The sequence below is a fragment of the Schistocerca nitens genome, chromosome 3 (genome assembly GCF_023898315.1).
Source record: "Schistocerca nitens isolate TAMUIC-IGC-003100 chromosome 3, iqSchNite1.1, whole genome shotgun sequence".
In the NCBI taxonomy this organism is placed as follows: Eukaryota; Metazoa; Arthropoda; class Insecta; order Orthoptera; family Acrididae; genus Schistocerca; species Schistocerca nitens.
The window spans coordinates 496,636,368-496,650,284 of NC_064616.1; the positions used below are offsets into that span (position 1 = coordinate 496,636,368).

Genomic DNA, 13,917 nt, shown 5'->3' on the forward strand with positions numbered 1-13,917 from the left:
AAACATATCTGAAGGACATTGCACTGTAATAAATGCAGTTGTGCATGAACAGACACTGTTGCCATGAATAAAACTTTGTTTAAGGATCATGAAAGCAGTTTGTGTGTGTGGAAGAGAGATGGAAATAGTGGGAGGTTTCAAATCGTTTATGTAATGGTAATACAGTGATTTCAATACAAGGTGTTAAACTGCAGAACATTTCTAGGGGTAAATGTGGACTCACGACCACAATTTGCTGGTTATGAACTGCAGACTAAAACTGAAGAAATTACAAAACAGGTAGGAAAATAAGGAGGTGGGACCTGGATAAATTGAAAGATCCAGTGGTTGTTAAGAGTTTCAAAAGTAGGTAACAATTGCCTGGTAGAAAAAAAGGGGGGGGGGGTGGCAACAGATGATGAATGAGTAGTTTTGAGGGATGAAATAATGAATGCAGCACAAGTTCAAATAGGTAAAAAGACAAGGTCCAGTACAAACCTATGAATAATATGAGAGATACTGAAGTTAATTTATGGAAGGAGAAAATAAAGAACATAAAAAATGCAGCAAATGAAGCAGCCAAAATGGAATACATGTATCTAAAAAATGAGATTGACAGGAAGTGTTATATGGTTAAGCAAGAATGGCTAGGCAAGAAATTAAAGGCTGCAGTAGCCTGTGTAACTAAAGGAAAGGTAGATACTGTCTATAGTAAAATTAGAGTCCTTTGGGGAAAAGAGAAGTACCTTTATGAATATTAAGAGCTCAGGTAGGAAGACAGTACTATGCAAAGAAGGGAAAGCTGCAAGGTATAAATAATATATAGAAGAGCTATACAAGGAAATGACTAGAGGATAGTATTGTGGAAAAAGTAGAGGAAGTATATGAAGAAGAGATGGAAGATACAGTGCTGCAAGAAGAATTTGATGAGCACTGAAAGATCATTGTTGAAACATGGCCCCTAGATAGACAAAATTCCCTTAGAATTATTCAGATTCATGAAAGGGTCAGCAATGACAAACATATTGCATCTTGTATACGACATGCATCAGGTAGATAAAGTAACCTTAGATTTCAAGAAGAAAGTAATAACACTATTCTAAAGAAGGTAGGTAATGACGGATGTGAATGTTATTGAGCCATCAGTTTACTAAATCAGGCAGTGTGTTCCAAAACATGTCTTGTCGATTATAAGAAATTTTAGTGGAGTTGCAAACAACTAAATGCCTATTAATGGCAACATAAATTATACTTTTTACCTGATAGGAATGCATAACTTTGATATAGTATGTCATGAGTAATTGTAAATATAAATATTCCCACTAAGAAATAAGTTATTTTGCTTTAAACATAGGATTAGACAAATTTTGGAGCAGCACACTAAAATTGCTTAGTTCAAGTACTCAATAATATAGTTCTTTTTTGTATGTTTAGGGTAGTGCTAATAAATTCAGTTGAAACTCATTTATTCAAACTTTAAAAATGCATTGCATAGTGAACAATCATGAGTCTGCTCATTATTCATCATACAGAATTCAGATAACTAAGTCTATCAAAGTTTCTTGAGTGTCACAGTACTCATTGATTGGCTCTTCAGGGGAGTCATTTGTTTGTCTAGTATCAAATGCCAATAAACTCTTTCAGAAAACCCTTTGCTCATTCAGCTTCTACTTCAATCCAATATGTTTTTCTGGCAAATGCTTTATGTCATGAATCTTGGCTTAGTTCAAGGGCACTTCTGATGGCACAACTGGCAGAATACCCAAATTCATAAAACATTTACCTGTCTTCATCACAGACCTTCCAGAACCACAATTTGTGTTATGATTTGGTTCTGCTTTTACTGTCACATTTCCTTCTGAAGCCTTGCACAAAGTAAAGCACTTAGCTGAAGAAAATTTGAAACGATAGCTACTTGGTTTCATCATCATTTCTTCTGCAGTCTTCTTCCAGTCTCTCACTGTGCATTCCACACCCAGTTTAGAAACTTGAGCATGTGATGGGGAAAATATTTTCATACTCTTTTGGATCACAAATTACAAACCGGGTGCTAATTCCCTTTTCTATTTGTCCAAAGACTCTGTCTGATGGGTGGAAAAGGATGCGGAATATCAGTTCAATACACTTTACATTTAGGGTGATTCACTTTTGACAGAAAATAGCAGTGCATCATTATGGCTGTAGAGTTTCAGTTCTGCCCTCTGCAGCCATCACTACAAAGCTGCAGAGTTGATTAGTTAGACAAATCACATTTAGACAGCCTGTGTCTGTCATCAGTTCAGTATGTGAATGACCCACCAGAACTGTTGAATTATAGGTGTATATCTATAAACTGTAAAAAGCAAATTCATCTGGTATTTTAAGATTAATCAGATTTTTCTGGTTGTCAATATTGTAAGCATATCAACCATTTTCTCTTCTAGTTTTGTGTACAAAGCTTTAGATTTTAGCTTGTGCAGTCTAAGTTACATCATAACTGAATTCTTAGATCATGTATCCTTTGCATGATCAATATTTCCCTTAAGTCCAGTGCATGTGGAGCATGGACATAACCTTTGCATGCTTGCTTTTCCCCGTAATTTGAATGCAAGTGAATCGTGTATCTGTGACAGGTGATCAGAAACTGATATTGTAGATTGCATTTTATTTGTTCTGTTGTCTACAAAGCGTCTTATGCATAAGACACTGGACAAGTAAACTCATAAGTATTCGAGTAAAAATGATTTCTAGTTACACTTATTTGAGATCACAATAACACACTTAATACATTAAGTATTTAAGTTGTACACTTAATAAATTTAAATATTATTTAATGGATTAAAAGGAGTAATGCTGTAAATATAACTTTAGTAATTGCTTTTACATAATTAGGAAATCTGTTAGAAAGCTTAACTCCCATGTGGAAAGTACTGTTTCAGCATAGAGATGTGTTGATTTATGTCATATTTAAGTTTTTGTTCAGTCTGCTAAAGTGATCATGATGGTCACAGTTTTTATGTAATCTGTAGTCCTTACCTATTACATTTATTTTAAAGAATATAAAAGCTTCCATAATGTAGATACATTTTAAAGAAGGAATAGCAGAGATCTGAAGTAGAGGTTTGTATGAATCTCTGGGTTTGCATCAAAACATGATTCTAATGGCCCCTGTTTCTCAGTTTGAAATGGCTGATAGTTGCTTTAGAGTTTATGTAGAATGGGACCCCATGTTTGTGGTGAGGATGAAAGTAAGAGGAGGAAGATATTCGTGTTCAGTGTCCTGTTGACAACAACGTCATTAAAGATGGAGCATAAGCTCAGATTAGGGAAAGATGGGGAAGGAAGTCAGTCGTGCCCTTTGAAACGAACATTCCTGGATTTGCCTGAAGCGATTTAGGGAAATCACAGAAAACCTAAATCAGGATGGCTGGACATGGGTTTGAATCATCATCCTCCTGAATGTGAATCCAGTGTGCTAACCACTGTGCCACCTTGCTTGGTAGGATGAAAGTAGACATGATATGCATTCATTACTGTTTTCTCACTGCAGCATGATTTTAGTGTGCAAATAAGGTAACTTCTTTTGTTCAGTTATGTGTTAAGGTATTCAATATGTTTATTCTATTTTAAATTCCTTTCTAGCCAGAATCCTAAGACTTTGGTTTCCATGTGGTTACCACCTGGTTCATTGTTGATAGAGAAAAAGGTGGGGTACATATCTTCTTGTTTGGAGCTTGGCGGGCAGTGTGGTGGGGGGTGGGGGGGGGGGGGGGACACTCAGGTTTCAAAGCCACTGACTCCAAGATTCATTCCTCAAAGTCTTCCATGAATAAACTGGAAATAATAGGTGACAACAGGTTTCCCATCTTAGTACCATCTGTCTGCTCATAGTACTGCTCATTAAACTAAAAGGTGAAATAGGTACATTAATTCAACACCATACCTAACTGCAATTAACCATAATTAATCAGACATGGGAACATCAGTGAAGAGACAGACCACATGTAAACTTTCTAGAATATCAGAGTCATTCAGATGCATTCCCTCTAATTGATGTACGAAATGCACCTAATTCTTAATGTGGTTCTCACTGTGACCTATTTATTAGTGGTCTCAACAGAGCAGCAAGATCTTTTGCTAATGATATGTTGGAGCATTAGTGTTATTCACAATCAGCCTAAGAGGAACCCCTTCATTATGAATGAATATTTGGAAGGCCATATAAAATAGGGGAAACAACACAACAACACGACGACAGTTAAGACTCTTGATGGTCTCCTGTGACAGGGAACTTTACTTCAGGAAGCCATTGGTCTTTCTCACAACACTTTTTGTGGGGTAAGCACTGGTCCTGCAATTCATTGAAGCAGGTAGTAAACACTACATATTTTAAACATAATCCTGCTTGTCCAAAACAACTGTAGCATTGACCTTGTCTGTGGGTAAAATAATAACATCTGGATCAACTCTTAAGTGAACATAAGCAGCCCTCTTGGCTGCTGTTATATTACTTTTGGGTGGACATGCCCCTGTTAGCACATGACATGCCTGCCTCCTAACTTCCTGTATAGCATCAGGAGGTGGTTTAGAACAGTATGTTCAAGAGAACTGGTAAAATTAACCACTGGCAGCAGTGCAAAATTTAAATCTTTCTCTAACACAGATAAAGCTACACTGTCAAAAGCTTTCTCCATGTGATTTTTCACAGAACATTAAGGTATAAAATTAGACTCAGAGCCATGGAAATGTACAAATGTTGCCAAATGCTGAGCAGTTACAGAATGAAATTCGCAGTCAGAATGCAACCGTGAAGCACTGTCCAGCCAATCCCAAGAAAAAGCCAGATGTACTTTGTACTTAGGTTGAAGGGCCCACATCACCTCAGATTCTAACAGCTTGTCAGCTGAGTTAGGCCACCTTGAGGTCACCTTTCATCAGAATGGATACAATGAAAGACAGATCAGATGTACATTATGCTATCGACCAACTGTACACCAGGTGATTTGTGATAATACCAAGTTGGCAGCAAGGTCTAAGGCCTTTTGCCTTACACAGAGTGTCTCTCCAACAAGATTAGCTGTATTTTGCAGAAATATGACGTGAAATGTGTTTTCTGACATCCATCTAAGATTAAGGTCCTTTAAGATTCTGTTAGAGATGATCTTGGTTTGCATGAGGCAGCTGTCTAACATATAAAAGAATTTTTAAATCACAAAAAATAGCCTTGTAAACAATGATTATGAAGTAATGGTTAAATTCAAATTGCTATATTTGTCACTTGTAATTTATGATTGTTATCTGTAATTAATTTTGTCATGCTCGCTCTCTCTCTCTCTCTCTCTCTCTCTCTCTCTCTCTCTCTCTCTCTCTCTCTCTCTCTCTGTGTGTGTGTGTGTGTGTGTGTGTGTGTGTGTGTGTGTGTGTGTGTGTGTGTGTTTTCTGCTCCTTTCGCAATTATTTAAGTATGTAATGGACCAATGAATGAATGAATCCCATGCAATTGTGGCATATCATATAATGGTCAGACTATCAGGACCATGGAGGGCTGGTGTACTGAGCATAAGCACCACACATGCCTACAAAATCTGAGGAAATCAGCTATTGCAGAATGTTGTCTTGGCACTGGTTATCCTATGGACTATAACATGGAAATTCTGGAATGATCTTCCAGCTATTGGGATAGCATTATTAAGGAAGTATATGATTTTCAAGTAACCTTGTAAAGGAAGTAGAAGAAATAAAATTTGCAAGTAACCTTATAAATAGAGACGGAGGGTTTTGCTTAAATTCTGTGTGGAATTCTACTCTTTCCCTTGTCAAAAAACAGAGGCACAGAGTTAAGAGTCTTTAACTTTTTTTTAACTTTACTTGGTATGCAAGTTACAGTACAGCTTCTTTATATCCAATACATCACTTTTAGTGTATTCTGAACACAGTTTCTGTTTTTCAATGTTTATTTTCTAAATTTCTTTGTTTACACATGAACTATAAATTAGATCATGCCTATGAGGCAATGTGGCAACTCATGTATGTCTAGATTTATTCACTACTACAAAACTCTGCATGGTTTTTGTAGAAACCTCTGCGTCATCTTTTGCTACATTATACAAATGATAAAGTCATTTCCTTGCATTATTTTTTTGTCTGAAAGTCAGTGTCCCCAACATGTTTAGTTCCCATTCCATGTTTCAATACATTAGTCATTGCTGTGCCTTGATGTTTCTATTGAGACAAGCTAGACTGATTTCTGCCAGGGCTACCTGTTAGTAAAAGTACATTACTCTTGTTTCTGATGATTCATTTTTGATGTTGTTGTTATTTCCCAAAAGACCATTCATTTTCTGCTCACTGATTTTTGCAAGATGATGATGATTTGCACAGACATTATAACCATCACTTAATTCCTGGTTAAGCCAGTGCTCATAATGGATAATACTGAGAACTCCTTTAGTTCATCTGTTAATAGTACATCAATTCCATCACTCTCGTTACACTGGGATTGTACATTTGGTGGTATTTCAGTATGGAAGGATCTTGCTCACCTTTGTTGGGACAGCTATAGAAGTTCTTACAGAACTGCTGAGTACCACACATCCTTATTTGCCTGCATTTCTACATTTGTCCATTATGACTGCATTGTGGATATTGTGGTGGTTCCATTGTCCCATGTCTGTAACAATACAGTAATGGTCTCACAATAACTCTTATAAATTATTTTTATCAAAAAATGTAACTGTTTTTGCAGAGTTTGTTGTCCTTTTTGTAGTTGAAAAACTGCCTTTGTGCAACACTTTTCACCACTTGGATGGTTTCTCTCTTGTGTATGCATCACTTCATTTGATTTTTGCTTCAGTTTTAGTTTCTGGTTTCCTTTCTTGAGTGAACTGATGTCTCCTCCTGAAGCACTGATTAAGAGTTGTAAGCTCAAAATTCATTTGTTTAACAGTGTTATTTCAGTTCTCGTAAACTCCCTTTTTAATCCTGTAACTTTCTCTGCTGATAGAATTAGACACTTATACACTAGCAGCTGTCTTGATAGCAGTGTTGTCACCTCTTGTAAAATTTTTGTGAAGGAACCATTGTTTCACTTTCTGCTGTAGACAAACCTGTGCATTATAAATTCTGTGTAACGTAACAGTGCTTACATTCCATGGAAGATATTTTGTTTGCAAGAATTTTCTTGACAGTAGTGACTTTTACAACACTTCAGACATTCAATTAAAGATTTTACACATCACCTCTTTGTATTATATTCTGCCCTGTCTCTAGCACCACCTCCTCTCTAAGTATTTAACTGATTTGGTGATTTGGTAGTGATACCTGAAATTATCTGTCTTTACATATACACTGATCAATGTGTTGTGTGTCCCCCCCCCCCCCCCCCCCACTCTGTAACTGGAAATTTATGGGCACTAGCAAGTTTCAAAAAACACTCAACAGCAACACTCATCTCACAGCTACCGTATTTTGTGCTTCTGTCTATTTTAGGCTTTTCTACTGTGAGGTATTTCAGTGTCGAAGGATCTTGCTCAATTTTGTTGGAACAGCTGTAGAAGTTCTTATGGAACTGCTGAGTGTCACACACCCTCATTTTCCTGCATTTCTACATAGGTTCATTATGATTGCTTTGTGGATATTGGGGTGGTTCCATTGTCCCATGTCTATAACAGTACAATAATGGTCTCACAATTACTCTTTGACAGAAGTGGTAAACGAAAAGGAAATGAATAATAAAAGCTGTGTGTGATATCTGATTAAATCACAGGACTATAATCGTTACATTCCTGATTAATTGGTAACCTTTATATATTCGTTGTGAACACATTGCAAATATTAAAGTGTTGTTCTGATTTAGTATTGACCCAACAACCTAAACTAATTATGCAATCACAGTGCAAGAATATGACGTTTTCCTTTCCTTTTGTACATTTCTTTCATTTTCTTGCATAAAGCAGGATCACATTTATGGCGTCTTCCTGTGCCTTTTAAAGCTGGAGTAATACCTTCTTCCATTATAATCTTATAAATTCATGAACTTGCACACTTCTTGAGACCTCATTGACATCAGCTGTAAAAATGTGAGAGAATTATTACATGTTTCCTTTGATGAGAAAATAACACATTTAATTGGTTGGTAGGATAAGGTGACTATTGGAATGACATTTGGCGTAAATGAGACAAGTTTTGGAGCTACGCTCAATCTTTAGTTAATGATTTTTGTTTGATAAAGCAAGTTTTGAGTGAATATCGACAAACAAGTCAATGCATCAGGTACTGAAGCAAGTCAGAATAGGCTTAAAACATTTTTTTTAAAAAAATTGGACAATATGAATTTTGGAATGGACTGCCTAAAGTCATGGTTGCAAAATGCTGGTAAGACTTGTTTACAGAAGAGTGAAAAAAACTGGTAGGAACCAATCTTGAGGCTGACTGGTTTGATCTGAAGAAATGTAGGAACATGTGAGGCCATACTGACCCTATGACTTATCTTAGAAGATAGAACAGAGAAAGGCAAACATATGTTTACAGCATTTTTAGACTTACAGAAAGGTTTTGACAGTGTTTGCCGGAATACACTCATTGAAATTCAGAAGGTAGCAGAGGTAAAATACAGGGATCAAAATGTTATCCACATATTGTACAGAAATCAGGATGGAGCTATAAGAGTCAAATGGCATGACAGGAAAGCCATAGTTGAGAAGTGGATGAGACAGAGTTTTAGCCTGTCCGCTATGTATTCAGTCCATACAGTGAGCAACCAGTAACAGAGGGTAAGAACAAATTTGGAAAGGGAATTGAGATTCAGAGGGAAGAAATAAAAACTCTAAGGTTTGCTGCCGGCCGCGGTGGTCTAGCGGTTCTGGCGCTGCAGTCCGGAACCGCGGGACTGCTACGGTCGCAGGTTCGAATCCTGCCTCGGGCATGGGTGTGTGTGATGTCCTTAGGTTAGTTAGGTTTAAGTAGTTCTAAGTTCTAGGGGACTTATGACCTAAGATGTTGAGTCCCATAGTGCTCACAGCCATTTGAACCATTTTTTTCTAAGGTTTGCTGATGACTTTGTAATTCTGTTAGAGATTGCAAAGGGCTTTAAAGAGCATTGAAACAGAAGTGACTGTGTGTTCAAAAGAGGTATAAGATGAGCATCAACAAAAGTTAAAGAAGGGTAATTGATCATGATCAAATTGAATCAGGTGATGCTGAAGGAATTAGATTAGGAAATGAGCCCCTAAAAGTAGTCAGTGAGTTCTGCTATTCGGACAGCAAAATAACTGATAATGACAGAAGTAGAGAGGATATAAAATGCAGACTGGCAATAGTGTTCCCGAAAAAGATAAATTTGTTAAAATCAAATAAAAATTTAAGTGTTAGTAAGTCCTTTCTGAAGGTATTTGGAGTGTAGACTGGTACAAAAATGAAACATGGATGGTAAACAGTCTAGACTAGACGAGAAGAGAAGCTTTTGGAACATGGTGCTGAAGAAGAATGCTAAAGGTTAGATGGGTAGTGTGAATAACTAATGGAAAGATACTGAATCAAATTGAGAAAAGTTTGTAGCACAACTTCTGTAAATGAAGGGATTAATTGATAAGACACATCTTGAGACATCAGGTAATCATCAGTTTTGTAATACAAGGAGCTATGAGGTTCAAAATTACAGAGTGAGACCAAGGCTTGAGCAAAGTGAGCCATTTCAAATGGATCTAAGTTGTAGTAGCTATGCAGAGGTGAAGAGCCTTCTGGCACAGAGTAGACTAGCACAGACAGCTGCATCAAAACCATCATTGGGCTGAAGACCAGAACAACAATAACAATATATACCGAAGTTGACTGCAGCAGCTGCTTCTGCCTGTTAATCTATAACATGAGTTATTTCACAACTCTAAAGACTCTGCTTCATGATAGGTTTTATGGAACACAATGTGACAATGAATGAATGAATAATTGAATGAATACTTTATTTAACTTAATTACATTGCCTCAAAGGATAATTCTGTAACACAGCACAGAATGAAAGTATATCAAATAAGCTTGCTGCTTGGTCTTCAGTTCTACTCAGTGAGAGGCACTTTTAAATTCCATACATGTCAGAGTGAGCTTTCTGGTTGCTTTATTTATCTGTTCACTCTATGGGCCATCTGGAAGAACCCCACCTGTCCAGTGAATACCTAAATTCTCTAGTATGGGTCAGATTTATTGATGAAATATTCATGATCTGGGCTCATGGAAAGAACAAAATCCACTCTTTCCTTAATAACCTCAACACCTGCTTCCAAATCTACTTCATTTGGTCCTTCCCATCTCAGACCTCCTAGATGTCAGTTTCCTACTCTCAGATGGCTCTATAAATACATTTGTTCATATCAGGCACACCAAGCACCAACAGTACCTCCACTTTTACAACTGTTACCTGTTCTATATCAAAAAGTCTGTTCCATACAGCCTCATCATCAGTGGATTCTGCATCTGTAGTGGAAAGCAGGAGTTGTCAAAATATGCTGATAACCACACTGCAGCCTTTATCAATATCCCAACCAGCTCATCTCCAAACAGACCTCCCATGCCAACTCCTCGTCTGACACTCATAAATCTGTTAACTATTTGCTGAACAGTTCTCCTCTGATCACCCAGTTTATCACACTGTCATTGAAAAACTCAACCACATCCTTCACCATAGATTTTACTACCTCTTATCATGCCCTGAGGTGGATATTCTACCCAAATTCCTTCCTTCACCATCCAAAGTAGCATCCTGCAACCGACAAAAGTTGCAATATATCCTTGTCCATCCCTATTCCAATCCTGCTCCCAAACTTGCAATCCATTGGTCATACACTTGTCCCATTCAGCCACCCTCCCATCTTCCCTCCCTCCCACCCACCAACTACTACCACAGCCCAGTCTCAGACAATTCCTATCCAATAAAAGGCAGCCATATTACATATTAGCTGTGCTGCAATACTGTGCAGCTTTCCCCTTCTAACTCATTTTGTCTTTTTGTGGACTGCCCAAACTGTATCAAACAGCAGACTTGACAATCCAGTTGCCAGCCTGTTGCACATCTCATCACAAATGACTTTAACAGCTGCTTCACAGTGTATGTCATTTGGACACTCCCTTGCAGCACAGGTTTGTGTGAACTATACAAGTGGGAGCTGTCTCTTCAGCATAGCCTGCATTCTTGTAATCTCCCTGGCCAAAACCTCTGCTAACCTGTTTCCCACTGCCTCACCTTACCTTCTCTCTTTCCTCTTCTGTCATTGACAATAGCATTCAATCCATGTCCAGCATGTGTAATACCTTATCCAACCACTTCCACCTTCCAACCCCATGCAGGCATCCCCCCCCCCCCTTCTCTCTCTCTGTCTCTCTCCCTCTCCCCCCACTTCATTTTACCCTCCCTGTCACCTTCTCTATCTCCATTTTCCTCTCTTCGCCTCTCCTTGCCTCCTCCCTCCCCCTCTTTCTATTCTCTCTCTGTCTCTCATATTCCCAACCCCTTCCAACTTATTTTGTCTTATTGTGCAGCCACTAAGTCATCTGTCTTTCCTGATTCTTCCTGAACTTCTCTGCTATTCCCTCCTTGCCCCATGCACCCTTCTGTAAGTCCTCCCCACATCCATCATCCTAGAGAATTGCTCAGCATAGCCATGGTAGCATCCTTCTGGATGTCTATCTGGTTGTGTATGTAAATGTGTGTGATTTCTGCCACAAGGACAACCAGGACTCAAAAGCTAGTTAATACTGTGTTCTGTTGTATGTATATGCACCATAACTCAATCATTACCTTCGTTTCCTATTAGTCATTTAAAGTCATTTGACAGTGAGTTCTATCTGTTGGGAATAGAAGCGGACCCAATATCAAAGGTTCTTGGATCTACATTTTATGCTCCTCCAATCTGTGCATAAGATGCAAATAGTGTCCTGTGGTATAGCCATCCATGCTGCATTCACCTGGTTCCAAAGATCATCTGTGGTGGTTGGCATCGAGTCACAGACTGCACCCATCATTCCGCCATATCCCACACATTTTTGATTGGCAACAATTCTGGTGATCTGGCAGGCCAGGGCAAAAAGCTGACATCCTGTGACATCAAGAAGGCACATGTCCATGCAGCAATATGTGGTCGTGCATTGTCTGGCTGAAAAATGATGTCTGAGGTGTTGTGCAGAAAGGGTGTATGGCTACGGGTCGCAGGATGTCATTCAAGTAGGTGACACTGGTCACAGTGTCCTGGACATGCACCAACTGCGATTTGTTATTGTACCCAACAGCACACGGCCTTGTGTCGGCACTGTATGTCTTGTGTGAATGCAGTTGATTCCGCTTCCCCTGTCTTTAGCAAACCAAAATGCGGCAATCGTTTTTAAACGAACAAACATGAATTTGTCTGAAAACATTATCTGATGCCATTCCTGTCCCCAGTGATGTTCCATATACAATTAACATCTGGCATGTTTCTGCACATTCATCAAATGTAAGTGGAGAAGTGGATGATGCGTACGTAACCCATCCCATAATAAACGGCGATGGACTGTCATCCCTAACAGCATATTTCCACTGTTGTGCCAGAGCCAAGGAGGATGCTCATCTGTCCTCCAGTGCCATTCAGAAGAGGTGTCAATCTTCACAGGAGGTCGTCTGGATGGTGCAACCTGACCCACCTAATCATGTGCTAGGGCCTTCTGTGAACCATTCTGCACACACCCGTTGCACTGCTGAAATACCTCATCCCACATGAGCAGCGATTTCCAAGATGGATGCATCAAATATTCTCATGCCAATAATGTGCTGTCTTTCAAACTCACTGATTTGACGATGCAGTTTGCGTGTACATCTGTGAGGCAACCTGGAGACGTGCTCAGGTCATGTCGATCCATTACTTGTGGTTTATAGTGACAACCAGAGCTGCAGACACATTTTACCGGTAGGTGGTGCTGTGCTGCAGTATCAATGTTGACCTTAAACCTGCAGGCCAACATGTTTCAAATGCTAATCATTTCTGCAGAACGTACTAATGTACATGTCCTGTGAATATGAATATGCTGTCGGTAGTTGTTCAATGTGTTCTGTTTCTTTTTTTCTGAACATAAGTGTATTAAAAAAAATTATGTACTTAAGTAAAGAGAATTTTTTCTTTGGTGTGCTGTACATAATATCCTGTGAGGGCTGGCCGGAGTGGCCGTGCGGTTCTAGGCGCTACAGTCTGGAACCGGGCGACCGCTACGGTCGCAGGTTCGAATCCTGCCTCGGGCATGGATGTGTGTGATGTCCTTAGGTTAGTTGGGTTTAATTAGTTCTAAGTTCTAGGTGACTGATGACCTCAGAAGTTAAGTTGCATAGTGCTCAGAGCCATTATCCTGTGAGGAAGTTTCCACAAGCGTTGTTGTGCAGTGGTGACTATATTTTTTTAAATTTGATGTTGCGTTAAGCGATGTGAAAATATATGCAAAAGGTTGCACCTATGCATTTATACAATAACTTTGTTTCAGTTAATTACTTCAGTTCTAATAAAATGGAGAACTTAAAATGTGTTTTAACTGTATGAGTATATTGATACGTAATTTCCGTTTCCTTCTCAGAGACCTGAAGCTGGACAATATTCTTCTAGACTATGAGGGCCATATCCGTATTGCTGACTTTGGTATGTGCAAGTTGCAGATATTTCTTGACAGAATGGCTGACACGTTTTGTGGAACCCCAGACTACATGGCTCCAGAGGTAAAGCACTTCTAGAAGTTGCATTTGAATCAAATGAAATGCATGCCCTTACAGTTCAAATTGTCACAAAAATTGCTTTTAGTGTTTTAAGTATTCCTTGGTAATCAATACAGCCCTTGAATTGGTTCTTAAAGTAAAATGGTTTTGTCAGATTTTGAAACTGTTTAATTATCCACTTCCATTGGCAATGTTAGTAACTGACACTGCTGCAGGCTCCCCAACTGAGGTGGAGCTAATCA

At 38.7% G+C, this 13,917-nt stretch overlaps 1 protein-coding gene across 1 annotated transcript in view; it reads left to right on the forward strand.

The window, feature by feature from the left end:
* LOC126248424 (microtubule-associated protein futsch-like) overlaps nucleotides 1–13,917 on the forward strand; it is a 203,548-nt gene that overhangs the window by 164,622 nt on the left and 25,009 nt on the right. Inside the window, exon 5 of the mRNA XM_049949392.1 lies at nucleotides 13,540–13,678. Coding sequence (XP_049805349.1) covers nucleotides 13,540–13,678 — 139 coding nt within the window. The remainder of the gene's footprint in view (nucleotides 1–13,539; nucleotides 13,679–13,917) is intronic.